This window comes from Alligator mississippiensis, chromosome 2 (genome assembly GCF_030867095.1).
Source record: "Alligator mississippiensis isolate rAllMis1 chromosome 2, rAllMis1, whole genome shotgun sequence".
Lineage (NCBI taxonomy): Eukaryota > Metazoa > Chordata > Crocodylia > Alligatoridae > Alligator > Alligator mississippiensis.
This window is the reverse complement of record NC_081825.1, coordinates 142239091-142258184: the sequence shown is the minus strand read 5'-3', so window position 1 is coordinate 142258184 and position 19094 is coordinate 142239091. Positions and strand designations below refer to the sequence as shown.

The following is a 19094-nucleotide window of genomic DNA, read 5'->3' as shown; positions in this document are numbered from 1 at the left end:
TGAGCTGACCCAGTGGAGGGAGCAGAGAGACCCCTCTGAAGAGCCTCGAAGGCCCTGGGAAAAGAAGGCAGCAGCAGTTAGCAGTGCCTCTAGCCCTGCAGCAGAGAGGGAGCAGCAGCCAGGGCTTGGGGCAGAGAGCTGGTGCCCCAAGGCCCTATCACAGTGTGCTGGATGTGCTGGGCGTCCTGGAGGCTGGGGGTGGCAGTCGGCCCCCACTCCACTGCAGAGAAGAGGCAGCGGCCAGGAACGCAGGTGGCATCCTTATCCGGAGCTGGGCTGGTGAGTTGAGGAAACCCCTCACCTTCCCTGGGGAAGCGGGACAGCAGCAGGCAAGGCGTTGGGATCCTGAGGAGCAGCGGATCGTCAGGACGAGGGTACCTGGGAGCTCGGGGCTCAGGCCAGCGCTCGGAGCGGGATTGGCGAGTGCGTGTGGGGTGCCCGGCCAGTCATCTGGAGCAGGGGATTAGAGCAACGACCCCTGGGAGCTGCCTGTGGTGCTGACCCTCTGCTACTGACTGCATCAGAGGGGGACTCAATCCTGTCCCTTATTCTGCAGCTGATTGTCATTGGATGGAGTCCCTGAGCTTTGTGCTTGGGTCATGCTGATTGCTGCAGGAGCCTACTTTGTTCCTTGCCTTTTTAGTTGCCATGGAGGGTCACCCTTCAGCCTCTTGGGGGGGGAGGGGTTGGGGTTTGATACAATTTGATTGTGCAGACCAGAAGAGCTTAACCTGTTGCAATCTGTTGCTTATTGGGAAGCCTGTTGGAGCTGCAGGCAGTGACCACCTTGCTTGCTTGTGGTGGCATCTCAGCAGTGGCTGAAAGCTGCCCGTTACCCTACCTGTGGTTCTTGAGTCAAGGGTTGACTAATGCATTCTGTTTTGTTTTGTGATTCTGATTATGCCATTTAAGTTCACTTGTAAATAACCTTTCCTATTGTTCTTGTTTTGTAAATAAAGTGTAAATAGTTAAAACAGTTAAGTGTTAGACCTTCTTGGGACTACCGGCTGCTCTGTGGGGGAGCAGGGGCCGGCTGGAAAGTAAATTGGTGCTGTCCGGAAGTCCTGCCCCACTCTCACCACACCATCCCTGATATTGGGCAGGGGTGGCAATTATTTGGCCGCCACCCGGGTTACATTATAGTTTCATAGTTGGTAGGGTTGGAAGGGACGTGAGCAGATCATCAAGTCCGACCCCCTGCCATGGGCAGGAAAGGATGCTGGGGTCAAGCGACCCCGGCTAGGTGTCTATCTAGCCTCCTTTTGAAGACCCCCAGGATAGGAGCGAGCACCACTTCCCTTGGAAGTTGGTTCCAGATCCTAGCCGCCCTGACTGTGAAGTAGTGCCTCCTAATATCTAGCCTGAATCTACTCTCCATCAACGTATGGCCGTTATTCCTCGTCACTCTTGGTAGTGTTCGGGGGAACAGGGACTCTCCCATTGCCTGCTGGTCCCCCTTGGTCAATTTGTAGACAGTCACCAGATCCCCTCTCAGCCTTAGTTACTTTCTTTTACCAGTGCAAACTGAATTTTAATTGTGTCAATTCTAAGCGAATGATTAAACTGATAAATGGTCACAGGGAAAAAAGAAAAAAATTCCCTTTGCAGGTCATCTGTATTGTATTGAGTTCTGACCCTTTGATGTCTAAGATTGATTTCTAAATCTGGAGTACATTTGTTCCTGCATCTGTGAAGTAAGAATAAGATATAAACCAAAGCAGGAGCTTTCAGATGGCTCACAAAGTTATTGGGATTGCTTACAAGCTTGATAGATTTCATGGGGTGGTTAACATTTTTAAAAGCTCTGTTTCAGTTAACAGGATCTATTAGAGTGGACACATCTGATTTCTTCACTTCTGCAGGCCTGTGCATTGCTGCTGGAGCCTACTGGCATGGTTCTAGTTGCCTGATAAGGGCCTCAGATATAAAGCTGTCTTTAATCACATGCATACTGGTGATTTGGCTACAGAATTCAGCAATTGAGTAGAAAGTTGTTGAGCTCTGATATAACACTTAATGGAATAAAATTGCTTTGGTTTTGAAAAAGCCTGTGTTCCCCATGTAGCTCTTATAACGACCACCACGGCTCTGGAAGACTTTAAAAGAACAGTGGGACTAGACAAACCGTCCGACTGCTCCTTGGTCTGAATTCATTGACTTGGACCGTAAGAACTTGTCACATGCTTGACTTTTTAAGGGCTGGCAGGTTTTCAGCAAGTTTAATGTTTAAAAACACGCATCCTTGGCTTGGGGGACTTGGCTTGCAAAAGCCACTTCCTTTTGTCCATCTTGTTAATTGCGAAAAAAGCAATTGAGTACACTGTACCATAAACAAACAAAAGCCTACAAAGGGACTTTTTACACTCTGGTGACTGCTGCCAAACACAAATAATGTAATTATGACACTGCGCTTTCTGCAGCATGTAGTTTTTCCTGTGTTAAGGTTTCCTTGAGGAAACCAGAGCCCTATATGCCCATAAATTCTATTGTAATATGTGCTTACAGAGGGAAGCTTTTGTATGTCTGGTTCCAATTTTTAAGAGACCAAGGCATTGTAATGGTTAAGTCATGATCTTGAGGATTGCAAGTGATTGCATGTTTCTCAGGGGAAACCTGGGAAAATGGAGACGTTACAGCAAGAATCAACTTGTCAATAACCTTCCTTGCAGAAATTTTCAGAATAAAGCTGATGGTTTTGCATGGCCAGCTTTCTCCTCTCCAGCTTGCCAACAAGAAATGTGAATGTGACCAGTGGACCCAATGCTGAATAGATTAAGACACATCAAGCTTTGTTTGATCAGCAGCTCGTAGACTGCCAAAATGACAAAAATTATTCAAGTGTTTCAGAAACCTATTTTAATCAGAACTTGAGAACCAGACTTTGTCTAGAGTTGATTGATTTACAGTGGTCCAATCTGATCTGATCCAAGCTTGTCAAGTATCTGTAATAGTTGTTCTCAGTGACAGATGTCTAGTTACAGAAGGAGGAGGATTTTGGATTAAACTTTTTGGCTACCATAGGCCATTAAAAAAGACAAAAAAAAGAAAATTGCCAGCCTAGCACTAAGGCACCATCCTCCTTCATGTCTATTTTGATATTTTACAAGCATCTTCACTGTCAGTGGGACTTTTTTGTGACAAAAAATGAGTTTTTCCAAGTAGAAATCTTAGCAGATAAAAAAGCACATTACCTAATTGTCTTCTAATGACTCCCACAAACCTCGGATTCATAGGAGCAATGTCAGTTTTTCCATTAGCATTCCTTCATGTGCAGCTGTTTAGGTACATTTGGGCCATGTGCTTTGGAAACTGTTGTGTACACTCACGGCAGTATTATCATTCATTTCCCCCCCTCCAAAACAAACAAACAAAAACCGTATACACTTATATGATTAATTTCTGCATAAGTTTAGAGAAGAATTAATTTCAGCCCTCAGGTTCCTTGGTAAGTTGCCTAGATACTCTCAGTGCAGCAAAGGCTGTGGGACCTCTGTGTCTTAAATGGACACTTTCAGGGGTTTAAGGGATTTTGTTTTGGTTTCTCTCCTCTCCTTGCAGATTTTATTGCAGGGATTTTTCCACCACTCCTCCTCTCTGCTGACTTACTTCTTTGGTTTGGAAATCAAAGTTTCTTTTTTGTTTGGCAAACAGTATTTTCCTTCCCCTCCCAAAGTGATAGTTCCTGATTAATACTGAGGGAGCTTCTTCACCTGTGCTTGCTTGGTAATTAAGGGCACTTGCAAATGTGCCCCATAGCTTTTGGCTGGGGCTCTTGGCTGTTGTGAGAGGCTTGTGCTGCTTCTCTCACTTGGACAGGGTGATGCTGTCTCAGTATAAAAACCTTGCTTCTTAGTCAAGTGCAGATGTCCTTTTTCTAGTTGTTGGGGTGCAGGGTGTACCTCTTCTACACTGGGGGAGGGGGGAAGTGTATACAACCCTTTTGGTTTGGATCTATGATTCAGTTTGAGAACCCTGGGTTTATGAACTGATGAATCAGTCCCCTTCATTCATGTATGTAGCTTGTTCATTTCACACAGATGCAACATGGATGTTAATTGTTTTAATAGATAGTCACCCTTGAAGAAATCAGCCAAATACTACTGTCATGCAGCTTAGCGCTGAGATGGTTGAAAACAGCCTGTAGGGTGACAGCACAACAGAATGGAAAATGTTGGCACAAAAAAGTCACTCCACTTGACTGAACATGTGCATAATGCTATATAATAACGCTGCTTGTATACCTGTACATATTTCACTGAATTGTTTTCCTGGGCTACATATAGTTAGGTATTGACTGTTGCAATCCAAAAGCAAGGAAAGCATGTATGATACAGTCTAGTCGCACAGTGCTGTATGTTTGCTAAGCTGTTAGGAGTCTAGTTTCAGAGACACATTTTTGTACTCTAATGCTAAGGACACCTGTTATCTGTAAGGAAGTGACTAGGAAGCCTCTCCCTTTGGGTGGTGTGAACTCTGTGAGTAATATTTTTTTCGTAGTCTTACTTTTCCTTTGCATCAGCTGATGTCTGCTGTGGGAAAGGCTCCCATTGGGCTGCTCTTTTCTGCCTACCCCTTCGATTGCTTACTACTACTACCACCCATATAGCTACTTCCTTTCTGAGTCCTTCCTGCTGTTGCAGGAGTTAGACCTTCTTTCACTATTCATGTGACAGCATTGTTGCTGGATGGTGAGGGGTTGTGGGGGGTGGTGAAACAAGGGGGAGAATGCTTTCCTGTGAGTCAGCTAACTCTTTTTTTCCTTCTCTTTATCAGCTGTTTTCCTGTTTGTAGTGTTGTATGGCCATGTAGTTCAGCCCCTCTTGCAGGGCAGCATGCTGAATTCAAGCCAACGAGGAAGAGTAGAGGAACAGTAACTAGGTAGGAGACAACACCAAATCTGGGATCCTTTTTGTTAAGGAGCTTGGAGCAAGCCTCCTAATAAAACCTTTTGGAAGAAGAGGTAGGCAGCAGGAAATGGCTAAACTAGGGGGCTGTTAAATCTGTGTTTGTGAATGTGTTTGTGAATGTTTGGATTGGGTATTCATTGTGATCCAGAAAACCAGTCGAATATTGCTTGTATAGACTTCTAAAACTCGGGGCAGAAAGCAACATAGGTTACATTTAAAGTTAGCAGAAACTTGCCAAAGCATACACCTCTCTATAGTTCTGAAGGACAGAATACTTCTAAGTGCTCCATACTTCCTGTCGTAAACATCAATGAGAGATATTTGCCATTGACTTTGATGGGGAAGCACCAGGATATCGAAGCTGAATTGATATGGCCTGAAACATGCATATTAAGTAAAATAACCTTGGATGTCAAAATGTGAACTATTAACATGCCTTGCGTTTTGATGCTCATTTTTTAATTTTAGTAGCTACATGTCCTTCTCTACTAGGAAATCAAGATGTGGTAATCAAAGCTATTTCCAAAACAGGGATGTGCTTGTTGTATCAAAGGGCACTAATGCATTTTGGAAGGCATGTTGAAAAGAACTTGATGGCTTCATGCTCTTGACTCAAACCTTGTCTTCAGTGCTGAGATTAAACTATGCATAAGTAGGCTACATACTTGAGGGGCCTGATCCAAGGACTGTGGAGGTCAATTAGAGCCTCTTCGTTGACTTCAGCAAGCTATGCATCAAGCTTTATTCATGGCTGGGGCTCCTCTCCCTATTCTCTTTTTCTTTGCATGTGTGTGATCTTGTAGGAAACTAAATGTTCATATAAGCTTTTATGTTGCAGTCTTTTCCAATTATGTGCCTTCCAGTGTGGTCTGACCGGCTCCATTTGAGATATTGCTGAATGCCCTCTAGCTAGGATTGCCTGTATAAAGAATGTTTCATTACTCAGTTACATAGCAACTATAATCCAAATCTTGATTAAATTTTGGAAGAAAATTATGTCCAGTGCCTCTACTTCGGAGTCTATGGAAAAGCCCTCAAAGATGGTTTTGTCTTGGAAAAGCAGAAGGCTGCTATGGAAACCAATGATGTGTTTTACCTGATGTTTTTTTTCTAAGGGTCCAGGCCAGCTCCTCTTTTTTTCTCAGAGATTTTCTACTGAATTTTTAATTATGGTTGGGCTGTGTCCTGAATTACAGCATACTCCCTAACTGTAGCCATGACAGGTGTGGATATCCAAGAGGGCAGAGTCCACTGCTTGAACCTTGCGTGGGACATGCTCACTGGTGGAAAGGGGGTGTGGATCATAATTTAGTTGCATGCTAAGTTACTCGCCCATTAAGAATCACTACATGAACCTTGAAAATGGAGAAATAAGAAAAAATGTTGGTTCTGCAAGTTCCCTTCAGCTTCTGGTAATACACAGAATTGGCCTTTTTTACTTTGAGTCTTTTGTTATCTGAATTAACTTATTCTTCTGTGATTTGTTTAACATCAATAAATAAATTTCAGGTATCTCATTTGCTGTAAAATGACAGAAGCATAAACTATATTATATCAGTACACTTCAGAATTAGAATTATAGGCTTTGTAAACAGCCTGGCTGAGAATTGGCTCATGGCCACCATATCCTGTTTCAGATATCACAGGAGTGCACATAGTTCAGAGTTTGAGTACTTTCCCAGGGACTTAACAGCTTGAATTGTTTTGCCCAAATGCCTTTAGTACAATCAAGAAGTTTTTGGTCACCATAAGTGGCAGGCAATATTAGATAAGCTTGAGTAACAGCCTTAAATCTTTTTCTCTCAAAACATATTTTACTCTAGTTAAAATGTATTAGACAAGTGACGTTGATTTAAAAATCATATGGGAACCAGTAAGGATTTGTTTTCCTTTGCTGGTGTTATGGGTATCAGGGTTTGGGTTTTTTGTTTTGTTGGTTGGTTTTGGGGGAGGTTTTGCCTTTGGCAGAAGCATTGGGGATTTTGACTGGGGTATGCCAGTGCTCCTGCTGGGACTGAAACTGGGAAGTTCCTGATTTAAGGGGGTCTTGCCCCTTCACTCATGGTCAGTCTGATTGCCACACTTAGGGTCAGGATGCAGTTTTACCCCATAGTCAGATTGGTGTAGATTGTAGATGGTTTTTGCCTTCCTCTGTAGCAGGGGGTATGACCCTCTTCCTTTGATTTCTTAAGTGCATTTTAACAACCCTTGCAATAGCAGGACATTGGCCACTGTTGTTGCCCTGTTGTACCTGTATCAGATTAGGATGCTAAATCTTGTAATTATGGAACAGGGTTGGTTGTATAGTTCTAGCAATATGTTAGACAAGGATTTGTATGGGAAGATTTGGATAGGGATGATCTTGCCTCAAGCAGGGGTAGAACTGTATGACTGCCGGAGGTCCCTTGCAACTTTACGTTTCTATGTTTTGCTGGGTTTTTTTCTCCTTACAGTTGTGTCAGATAACTATGTTCATTTCTGAATGAGACTAAAAATAGGAATGGAGGACTCCCCTTTGTTTTTTTTTAGATTGCTTGCTTTGGGGAAAGCTTGGACAAGGTAGCGGGGTATGTGTTACTTGGGGGGTAGAGACTCAAGGAAAATCTCCCCTCTGACAATCCAGATTGTGAGTCATTTAAACCCTGTCTGCATTAGGGTTAGCATTAGCTGTTATAAACCATCCCCTGGGGTGAAACATGGTGCTGAAGTTGTCTTGACTTTTGATTGGACTTGAACTCCTCAGTCTTGGGTACTCTTGTGAATTTGTGCTCTTTGGAAATGATGTGAACCAGCAGCAGTATGTGAGGTAAAGGTTGATGTGGAGAAAAACATTCAGGCTGGGATTTCTAAGGTGTTAGCCTGACTTCTCCCCTGAATTCACTGGAAAATCTGTCTGACTACAGTGAAAGTTGGGCCATTGCGATCTGCTTTTGAAAATCCACTGTAAATTCACTCCCTCCCCATGTCTGTTTTCAACCCTTACTGGTTTATGGTGTGTGCATGTTAAAGACTATATTTACAGAGAGCACAGAAATGGGAGTGCTTAAACTAGCCGCCCTCCACCTTGGAGGAGGAAAGGAGTGTAGGAGCCTGAAATCTTTTCCCCACTTTGGGCCAGCATGGGGACAAGCATGGTCAGGGGTTGGACTAGATGACCTCTTGAGGTCCTCTATCCGCCCTGTTTGAATGTGATTCAGCCTCCATTTGTTGACCTCCAGAGCATGATAGGAACTTTTTCTTGTCTGGGCTTTCCTTGCAGGAGAGTAGAGGGGAATATAGGGGGAGATGTCCCAATAGGGTTTTAATAGAGACATTTTTCCAGTCTTGGTCCCAGTCCTGCAGATTGCTTATGTAGACCAGCCCTTAGTTTTGCATGGAAGCCCAGATGATATCAGGTTCTGTCACGGGTGTACATGGAACAAATTGGTTTTTATGGTCCAGGCCTAATTCTTCTGGCCCATCATGTGGGAAATGGACTTGAAGTATATATGAGCAGCATGTAGGCAGCAGAAAATCTCAATGGCAGTCAATTAGGAGGCAGGACTCTGGGTTTTTTTCATTCTAAACAACACATTCTCAATGGGAATACCAGTAACATAAAGTAGGTTGGTCACCAAGCAACTATAATTGCTTCTGAGGAGCCATCCTGTCTGGCTCAGATGCCCTGTCAGTGCCATGTTCCAAATTTGAATGCACTTTCAGAGATGGTTTTTTGATATCTTCCCACATGTTGATAGACTAAATTACATGTAGTACTTGCTGCTATTAATTTTTGTCCTTCCTTTGCACTGTTCAATTTTCTATAAGGGCCACATCATGAAAGATTGATTAATGATGAGGGAGTCCTTTATTTTTGACTCGTGTCAAATTTTTTGTTTATAGCATTCAGTTGAAATATTTATCAGAAGCTGATTGGTAAAGTGCTTTCTTTATCAGCTGTTTGTATTGTTCAAATTTTTGCAGCTCTCTCTGTAGCAGTCTTTACACTTGTTTCAAATGCGTTGTCCTGGTATAGTTCATCAGTGGTTTGTGTTTGCTTCCACAGGTAGCTGTATCCAGTTGGGTGGCTGGCAGATCCAAGGGTTACCATGAAGTTTTCAGGACCCCTGGAGAGCCAGAGATTGTCTCTCCTTTTGGAGATGGCAATCTCTAGGGAAGCCCAGATGTGGAAAGCACGTGTGCCCAAAATTCAGCCTAATCAGGTAACATCTCACCTCATTCGTTACAATAAAAGGCTCAGTCAAGCATGGGGGATATTTTCTGGCATATTTTTCAGTGAACAACTGAACCTGTTACGTGATAAATTATGCTGCTGTTTGGGGGAGGTTAACCTTTAATTCAGTGTAGAGACTAATGCCTTGTTTCAGGAAAATATCAGGAGTCTAAGGTACAGAACATACTGTACAGGATACAATGTTAAACCACTGCTGGTTCTTCTAGAAGGCATTGCATACATTAGCTTAATTAAACTGACTATGAATTGCATAAATAATTAAGAGGCAGTTGCAATGGGCAGCTGACACAATAATTTTGAAAAGAAACTTAACGTTGGTAGGTTAAGCTCTGCTTATACTAAGGTGGTTGATGCCCTTGTGACTTTCCACACAATTTGTCTTTCCAACAATTTGTATTGTTGCTGCTGTTAACTTGTCATACAGATTCTTTCTGGAGGTTTCATATTCAAAGATGGGGTCTTATTTGACCATCTTTGCTTATGCTGAGCCACAACTCAGCCAGTGAACAGCTTGTGTAGCCCATAGACTTCAGGGGAGCTGTACCAGCTTGCTCTAGCTGAGGATTTGGTCTGGTAAATCATAATCTAGTCGATGATTAACCCCACTGAAATTGGTGGGACTAGTTGTAGTGGGTGCTACTCGTGTCAGGAAGGGTGTCAGAATTGGACCCATAGTTTGCATTGATAAAGGATGTTTCCAGTTATCCTACCCATGGGAAACATTGGTCTAGCTTATGTATTTATTGATGGACAACTTGTGAGCTGTCCAGTTTGGTTTAAAACAAAATGTTGTAACGTGAGATTACACCTTTCTGGATCTCATATGCTGAAAACAGTCATTAAATCAAGTTAAAGTTTGTGTGTTTGCATATGTATGTAAACATACATATTGAAATCATAAGAACAAGGGATCATATGTATCAGTCTGCCACAAGAGAATAAAATTACTTGTATAGCCACTAGGTATCTGAAAATGCTGGTGGCATAAAATATTTTCTTCCTATCCCTGGTAGTTCATGAGACACTAATCATTTCAATTTAGCCATGTTCATTTTGGCAGTCTTTCAGTCAAACTTTGCTCTGAATTATCCTACACATGCTGTTATCTGAAACATGGTCATATTCCCCAGCATCTATTCACGTCCTTGAAAATGGTCTCCACATCCTCAAACTGCAGTTATGGAAAATAATTGTTTGTCTCCCAGGACATTTGGAAAAATCTGCATTGCCTATCAAATTCTGGAACTCAGAAGTGAAATTTTCCATTCCCTTTTTACAGATGTGGACGAAGAACGAACAAACTGTCTTGATAGGATGATTTGGCTTCCAAATGAGATCAGGCGTGTGAGTGTACAGGATCTAATTAATACAGGAGCATACAGGAACTGAAAGCATCCTGTCATTTCCCCTTTGGGAGTGAGGATCTGGTTTGGATCTCCAGGTGGCATTTTGTATACTGATGCTAATTCCCCTCCTCCCATCCTGGAGATCTTTGTGCTAGAATTTAGGTCTCTGGAAGTAGAATAAAAATTGTATACAGTGTAGTGTCTCTCTAACTATATTTGAGATGGGATTGAGAAAATCCCACTAAACCCTTTCCTACCTAACATCCTGGGTAATTTTTGAAAAGCCTTGTTCTCTGATAATAATGCATGCTTCTGACTTTCTTCTTCCTTGGACATGTGCTACACTGTTTCAGCACGTCCTGAGGGCTGTTCAGTCTTGGAAAAGGAAAAGTTTGCTTACCCAGAGCGACCTTCCATTTTGCTAACACCATTAAGATGTGTGTTCATATTTCTATTTTTCTTGCTTTAGGGCTTTGTTATTCAAGAGAGAGGGGTGGGAGCACCCATGGTTATGATCTGCAGTAGCAAGTTGTAAAGTCTGGTTGAAGGGCAGTTTTCATGTTAATGAGTAACTCTGTAACAGTCAGTTTATGAACCAGCAGTGCTTTAAAAAAAAAAAAAATGCCACTTTTCCTTTCGTTTCCCTCTTCCTGCTTGTTGTACTTCTTTCTTGTTTTTCTTCCTTTTTATCCCCTCCTTATGCTGTCTTTTCTTTATCTCTTCTATAAGATGAGAAGAATCGGGAGATGCCATTTCACGCCTCCCCCCACTTCCTCCCCCCCCTGCCTTTTTAAATAACTCGTACTGTGTGATGTTGGGCCAGACAGTTAACTTCTGTGTCCTTGGGTACCCCATCTCTAAAGTTCAGATTGTTACTTCTCCAGCTTTGTGAAGTGACTAATGGGTGGAAATGTCTCAAATACAAAGTAGCATTGTTGGTTTTCCTGATGTCACCAGGCAAATGAAGGAGATAGTGCAAAAATTTACATGCAGCATTATCTCCACTAGACCAGAACCAAATGCTACATGCCAGCACTGTTGGAGACTTCAAAGAGAAGTGGTTTCATGCTGGTACAAGCCACAAACATCCCAACTAAAGTCAGTGGAGTTACACTTGAGTCAAATAACTAGCCAAGATGACACTTAGGACCCATATCCCTGGTGGCATGGTTACCCCTTTGTAAGAGGCCTCTAGCAGTATCAAAGGTCACCAGCTCACAAACAAGAAGTGCAACAAGTTCTTTGGGTAAATGTGATATCTTTTATTAGATCAATTAAATAGCTGGGGAAAGTGTTCTTTGCAAGCTTTCAGGCACAACCACCCTTCAGGCATAGGGAGTCTGCTGGTGTTTGTGTACTCTCCTGGGTGGAACAGAAGAGCACACAAAACACCAGCACACTCTCCCTATGCCTGAAGAAGGGTGGTTCTGCCTGAAAGCTTGCAAAGAACCATTTTTTTTTCCAACTATTTAGTTGATATAATAAAATATATCACATTTACCCAAAGAACTTGTCAATGTCCTTAGACCTACATAATTATAACCAACACCCCTGACCCAGCTCACAGAAGAAGCCAAGAAGAAGAAAGAAGGAAAATCAATTGGGGGAAGAGCAAAACCCAAGACTTCAGTAACAGTTTTCATTCACCAGGTGAAATCGTTTGTCTGAATTTTGAGGCATTAAAACCTCACAACATTGTGTTTGCCAGTAAGATGATAGCCTGGAGTTGTCAAAAGATCCTAAGGGGATTTTCAGCAGGATTTTATTACTTATATTGCAGTAGAACCTTGGAATCCATTGTTTTACAGCACCTAACACTACATCAGAGAGATGGTTTCTGCCCTACGAGCTTGCAACCTAAAGGAAGAGGCAGCAGCAACTGGAGACAGACTGAAAGGAGGCAATGAGGCAGTGCCTACTGTGCTAGCTAGTAATGGTCCAGCGGTCTACCTGGAATTGAGGGCTTTTCCTGTTGGTCAAAGGATTTGGGATCCTGATTCGCTCTGGCCCCTGGAAAAATCCCAGCTACAATGCTTACATTTATGAGGTTGCAATGATGAGAGAAAGGCAAGAGGCTAAACTGAAATGGTGCATTTATCTGGCCTGCTACTTTGGCAATACCATATTTCAGCTGCAGAAGCTAGGCTTGAGGGCAGATAGGAGAGCAGGCTGCTGCTGGCCTTGTCTAGGATTAAGGAACATTGAGGGGGGAGAGGCTTGATCATTAGTTGTATTTATTTAAACAGTGCTAAAAACATAATCCAGCTCTATAAAAAATAATTTCCTTGGCATTCTAGCAATTAAATAACATTTATATCAGCATCATAATTATCACCAAAGAGCCTTAAAAATTGTATGTAGGAGATCACAATATCTGGCTTGCCAGCCCTGATAAGCAGTCAGAGGCAGAGGTAAGTTCATTCAGCCATCAGCAGAGAAAAGCTCTTTGGCCATTTCCACGATTGGACCTGCAATTTTTTCTACAAAGCTTCAGACAACTGGCTGCTTGGGGGAACTGAAAAGCAGAATCGCTTTAATGCACATTAACCCCTGGGAACGTCTGAGAATCACCTGCCTGTGATTAGTACTGCAGTCACCTCTCCTGTGTGCGCTTACTGACCTCTGCTGTTGCTTGTTCATTGTACAATGGAGTCAAGCCATCCCCTTGAGTCCATCTGCATTCTGCAGTTGTATTAGTTTCAATTTCTCATGTCTTAAATCTGTCACGAGAACCTCTAGCTCTTTGATGCTGTTGAAAGGCAGGCCCATCTGGAAAATAAGCATCTACAAGGAGTTAGACAAGAAGTTGCAGTAAAAAGTCCTGTGGGGTATACCAGTAGTCTGTGAGGGCAGATGGTACTGAGTGACCTTTCTATCTTCACTTGTGCTGTTCTATTCAGCTAATAATATATTCAGCTCTGAAATCCCAGGAAGATTCCTGCTTTTTATACTTGCACAGCAGATCAATTCACACTAATTTCTCCCTGACCTCTGGAAAACAAGACTCCAGAATGGCATCTCCCCTCAGAATGAGGGGAAAAACAAAACAAAAAACAAGCAGCTACTTTGATCTTGGAGCTGACTCCAGATTTCATGGTCAGAAGGGACCAACATGGTCAAGCTCCACTGTCCTGCCCCTTATTCCTTTAAGGATGCTTACCATTGGCTCCTTGGCATCCATTATTAGAGGTGCAGCACTAACTTACAGGAGCAGAAGCAGCGTAATAGCCTCTTGCTTTGTGCCCAGTGTGTAGAGGTGCCTATCTGGAGTAAGCAGGTTAGAAAGAGAGATGAGATAAGGATTTGACACAGCAACGTCAGTCTTCATACTGGCAGAAGTAGACAGGGCACCGCCTTGCATGTTAGCATGGCTGGTTCCAAGTACAGGCAGTAAGGTGCAGACAGAAGTGACAATTTTTGCCTGATCTGGCCCCAGAAAGCAGTCTATAGCTGTGACCAAACACTAGTGCATGGTTGCAGACAGCTGAAAAAATGGCTGGTCGGATGAATATCAGCCCCTCATTGCATTGAGGTATCAGATAAAGATGTTTCAAATTGTAGCATCTTTTTTAAGTTGTGGCTTCCCAGCTCCTGCTGTTGTTGGAAAGGGAGGGGAGGGAGTTCAGTCTGGGGGTTTTTCAGCCCCCTGGATGGTGGGGTTGAGTGTACTGGAGCCCCACCCTGAGGTGGGAGGGCTCCAGTTCACCCACTCCACCCTTCAGCACCAGCTGGGGAGCCGCAAGAATGAGCTCTATCTGCTGCCTTTCCCCACTCCCATTCTGAAAACAGCAAGCATTGGCAGAGAGCTGTGGCCACTGCTATGGGGACCTGGGCAGTTAAATTCCCCTTCCCCCTGGAACCGACAGTGAACTTGTTTGGTTCGGGGTAACCTTGATTCTCAGAACCCCCTTTTGCAGAAATTGTTGTGTTACAGCTGGGAGCAGCACTTCTGTCTGCATCCTTTATGAATATGTCGGGACCCAGGGCAGCCGGCCAGCAGCTCTCCCTGACTCTCACCCGGGCAGATAAGGGTCCGGGGCCTTAGAAGGCCATCAGGCGGGTATTTGTGACGCTTGGAGTGGAATTAATTAGGCGGACGCTTATCGGTTGTAAAGCAAGATTATTTATTCACGCCATCAAGGTGGTGAATAGTGGAGGTCAGAGATATTTGGTTAGTTATAGCTTAAGGTTCGTAGGTCATAGGTCGGTCTGCATAAGAGTGTTTTGGTCGGGCAGATAAACGGAGAAAAAATCGGGCTGGCAGGTCGTTGATTTACGTCTGATAAGTTCGAGACGGGGGAGACTGACAAGTGATCAATTTGTCAGTTATTCTCACGCATACGTTCAGAGGTTTTTTCAGGTGTGTGTGCGGAGGTCTCCCGTTCTTCACGGAAGTGAAGACGGGTTTTATTTGTGTAATAGCCAATTGCTTTTCGCCACGTCATAAATTTAATTAGAATTGCCAATTACCTAGTGGTCTTCACTAGGGTATTATCTCACAGGGTTACTCCCTGTTTTCTCTGACCAGTTATAATGATTTATGTATAGCACAGAAGGCTAAGTTTTATCTCTGTTAGTGTCGCAGTTATAAATTTCTTTTTGACATGCGCAGCAAAAAAGCGGTTACTATCATTATTGTTAACCCTTAGTTAACCTAGTGTAGAAAAAAACTGTTTTGAATGGTTTTACTTGTTTGTGACATGGGCACTACTTAATTTGGTTGTGACAGAATAGATGACTCTAAATGCTTAGCTGTGTTGTTTACTGTACTTCTCTGCTTTGAGCAGCTTGTCAAGGCCCTGACAGCTGTTTCAGAGAAATGGTGTCCAGATACTTCAACCACATCTATCCATTGCCAGCAAGTCCCTGTGAGAAATGCTTTTGCCCTTAATACTCGAGATGTTTTCCATGTAGCATGTTCTGAGGTTTCAGGATTTCATGCAGCTGCCTTTTGGCTTTCTGCTGGAGGGCCTGCTGGGCTGCCCCCTGGGCCAATCCTTCCTGGGCCCGGGTCCAGTAGAGCACTTAGGAATGGAGCTGGGTCACCACCCCTGACCCTGCAAGAGTTGGAACCTTTTGGCTCAGATGCAACAAAGGACTTAATTAAGCCTTTGCTTAACTTCAGTGGATCTAATCAAAAGCCTGAAGTCAGTGGCACCACTGGCTGACTAAAGCTCAGCACAGGCTTGTGTGCTTCTCTGCTTTGGAGCCAAAGTGCCGGTCCCTTGCTGAGCTGAGCTGTGAATGTGCAGCCACACTCTCCACATTGAGCTGCCCAAGCTGGTGCTGTGCCATGTCAGGGAGAGTAGCTGTAGCTGGATGTGGGGACTCCCTATATCTAGTCCTGGGCTTAGACACTAGTGAGCAATGGACTTTTTTTGCAGAGAAATACTTTAGGGGGATCCAGGAGATGGGGACTGGAGGCAGCCAGCAGGAGCCAAAGGGTGAGTATGGCTGTCACTTGGGGAACCTGACACATCCCCAACAGCTGCTGATTTTGTCCTGTGTATTTTCTCTGATCCTCAGCAAGGGCTGGTTCTTCATGCCAGCTGAAGATTTGGCCATTAGCCTCTTTTTTATATAAAAAAAAAAAAAAAAAAAATCCCTTGGAAAAATCACAGGACCAATCTAATTGTCTCTTTACGGTGAAGACTTTGATGGGTGCTGCCTGGCAGCAAACTACAGGAGCTCTGCTTCGGTTTACCACTGCTGCATTGAAAATTAAAGCAAAGCTGGTAATTGTGATGCTCAGCTTGGTTTTCTGTTGTGTGGGGGCTGATTAAAGCCACAGCATTTGTGTCGCGCTTTCCCAGGCTGGGAGCAAGCGTTGCTAGCGAATGATGTGCATCAGCCAGCAAACAGCCGCTGACTTGCGTGACAGGTAAGCATCATGAGAAATCATTTGCAGGCGAGCAGCTTCAAAGCTAGAAGGGGCTTTTCTTTTGCAGTTGGAAGGGACTTTTTAAATATTCAGCCACCCCAGCATTTTGGTTTTTCTTTTAATTTAAGTTCGTGGATCAAGGAAGGATGGCCCAGCTGCTGGTTCTGTAGTATAGCTTCTCTTTCCTTGCTGCATTGGTGGGGTTTTATGCAATACTTCTCACATGTACTACAGACATGGCTATTTCACTTGTCACTCTGCCAAGGTGTAGGAGTACCCTGCCCAGCTTTCTCTGAGAAAATCCTTAGTGGTGTATTTGCTGTGCCTGGTAGGAAGAGGCTTACCCACTTGCTCTTTCAGGGCTAGGAAGCTTTTCCCAGGGCTTCTGCAATTGCAATTAAAGACTAAATTAGAAGTTTTTGTATTGGTTGCTACTGCGGAAAAGACTCTAAGCATCGCTTTTTCTCTCCCCGCACACACAGCTCTCATGCAGCTGGATTTTATATTTTAAGCAATATCCATTTTGTGGATGTCTAGAAATATTTTTTTTTCTCCTAGCAACTGCTTCTTCATAGAAGAGTTCATGGTTGTTTTTTTTTTTCTTTTTTTGAACATATTGCCTAGATACTCCCTGTTTTTCAGTCACTGGATTTCATGTGGATTAAATGCCAGATTTGCGTGTAAGGGACAGGATTATCAGTGATGCAGTGTTATGCTGCTCTCCACTGCATTTATGGGTTTATATTTATTTTATTTACTCCTACATTCAAATGTTAGGTCACATATTTTATTAAAGGTCATTTACCATGGGGAAGAGAATTAGGTCAACTCTTTTGTTCCTTTCTTTTTGTCACTTACAGAAATTCCTTTCTATTACACCTGCACACCTTGGTGCCTTTATCTTTACAGCATCCCAGTGGGAGAGAGCCGTGCTGTTAGACGTTTTTTATAGATGGTGTATTAAGGCCTTGAAAGGCTTAAGTCACTTGCCAGTGGTCACAGGAAATCTTGTGGCAGAGCTGGCAATTGAATGTTTCCCAAGTCCTGTGAAATTGAGTCATCTTTTTCAAGCTGCTACTGAAGAAATCTGAAATTGGCTGTTTTTAAACAATAATTTCCCTTTCTGTTAGAAACTCTGAATTTCCTTCAGAAATGCTGAATCCTGTCTCCATTTTTTTTTTAGTGGAGCACTGGATTGGTGTTTTTTCTGTTCTTAGTTAATGGGTTGGGTATGTTGAACCCTTAACAAGGAGATCTTTCCTTCCAACTGTTTAGCCACATATTTGAATTGATAATCGTTTTTTTGCTATCAGGCTTAAGAAATTCGACTAAATATCCTATCCCCTTCGCTTGCTCAGGTTTAGTTCTTACTACCACTGATGTCCTACCCCAAGCATCCGTAGCTTACAAGGCAAAGCAAGAGACATGATCTGATATTTTTTTTCACAAATGTTTTAAAAAAAAAAAAGTCACTGGGAATGTAATAAGAATTTCAAACCATTTCAATACTTCTGTGCAAGCCCTACGGGAAACAAAAGTGCAGACTTTCCTTTGCTAGTTGCCTTTAAATTTTTGATTGAAAAAGGATGAGGACTGGGGATAGAGATTAGGATGAACAAGCCTTTACTCACATGAGTGGCTGAGAGAGAGAATCCCATCCTAGGGATACAGATTCTTCCTCCTCCTTCCCTGATATGGACCTGGTTTCAGAGTTAAGTCAGAGGAGATCTCACAGAGCTACCAGGTGTGAGGGCTCTGGAACAGCGGACTAAGCCTACTGCTGGAGAAGGAGAGGGGCTGGTTGAGTCCCTGCCTAGTAGCAAAAGGATGGTGGCAAAAGTGAGCACAGAGCAACAAGGAAAAGGCTGCCTTCCAAGTCACTGCTGACCAGCTGTCCTCCTTTCTCTACCAGCACTTAGGTGCAAGAAGCACCTTTCCTTTGACTTTGCAGAGCAGACCTAGGTAATAAGAGGAGACACTATATGAAGAGAAACAAAACTACTGTCTTCCATCTTTGTCTGTAAAGGACTTGAATCTTTCCCATTGGCCTCACAAAAAATGCTTGCTGAGTGGTATGGGTTAATATTCAGCCAGTGATTTGGGGTCATAAGTTGGTTTTTAGAACATATTTGTTTTGTCTGAAAGAGCTTGTAGGGGTTTTACGTTCAGACATGAGCTCTGGATTTGCCCAAATACTGCTTTTTCACACTAATCTCTTTAGCCTCTTTGTAACTGTTTAAATCAACAATATTGTTCAAACCAGTTGAAGTTATGTTTCCTTTTTGCCTTGTAATGAAAAAATAAATGGCTCTGGATAAAGGGACATCAGAGCTCATTGTTTTAGGCATTATTGGCTTTTGCCTTTTGGCTGGTGTTAGTCAGAGGCTGAGTTTATAATATCTTTAGTATCTGTTTTCTCTGCTGTCACATTTTTTTAATGTGATGTAGGTTCCTTATAACCATACCCAGGGTGTAACATACTGTTTTCCCCACTTAACTCCCTGCATATTTTTTCTATATGCTACATTCCCTACAGCCAGAGTCCTACCTTATTTTATTAGAGTCACCGTATATTCTCACATAACAGCCCCCCCCATCAGCTCCCCAAAATTGTGTTTGTATTAATGGGGGGGAGGGAGCTGATTTTTCTATCCTGTGGAGAATCATCTTGCTTTGATTCTTGCTCTACAGTATAGCAACTGTAGTGTTACTATGCAGGCAGGTGA

At 43.1% G+C, this 19094-nt stretch overlaps 1 protein-coding gene across 1 annotated transcript in view; it reads left to right on the top strand.

Annotated features, from left to right (window-relative positions):
• CCNI (cyclin I) overlaps window positions 1–19094 on the top strand; it is a 57095-nt gene that overhangs the window by 21638 nt on the left and 16363 nt on the right. Inside the window, exon 2 of the mRNA XM_006272213.4 lies at window positions 8953–9109. Within this exon, the coding sequence (XP_006272275.1) occupies window positions 8996–9109 (114 nt within the window). The 5' untranslated portion in view covers window positions 8953–8995. The remainder of the gene's footprint in view (window positions 1–8952; window positions 9110–19094) is intronic.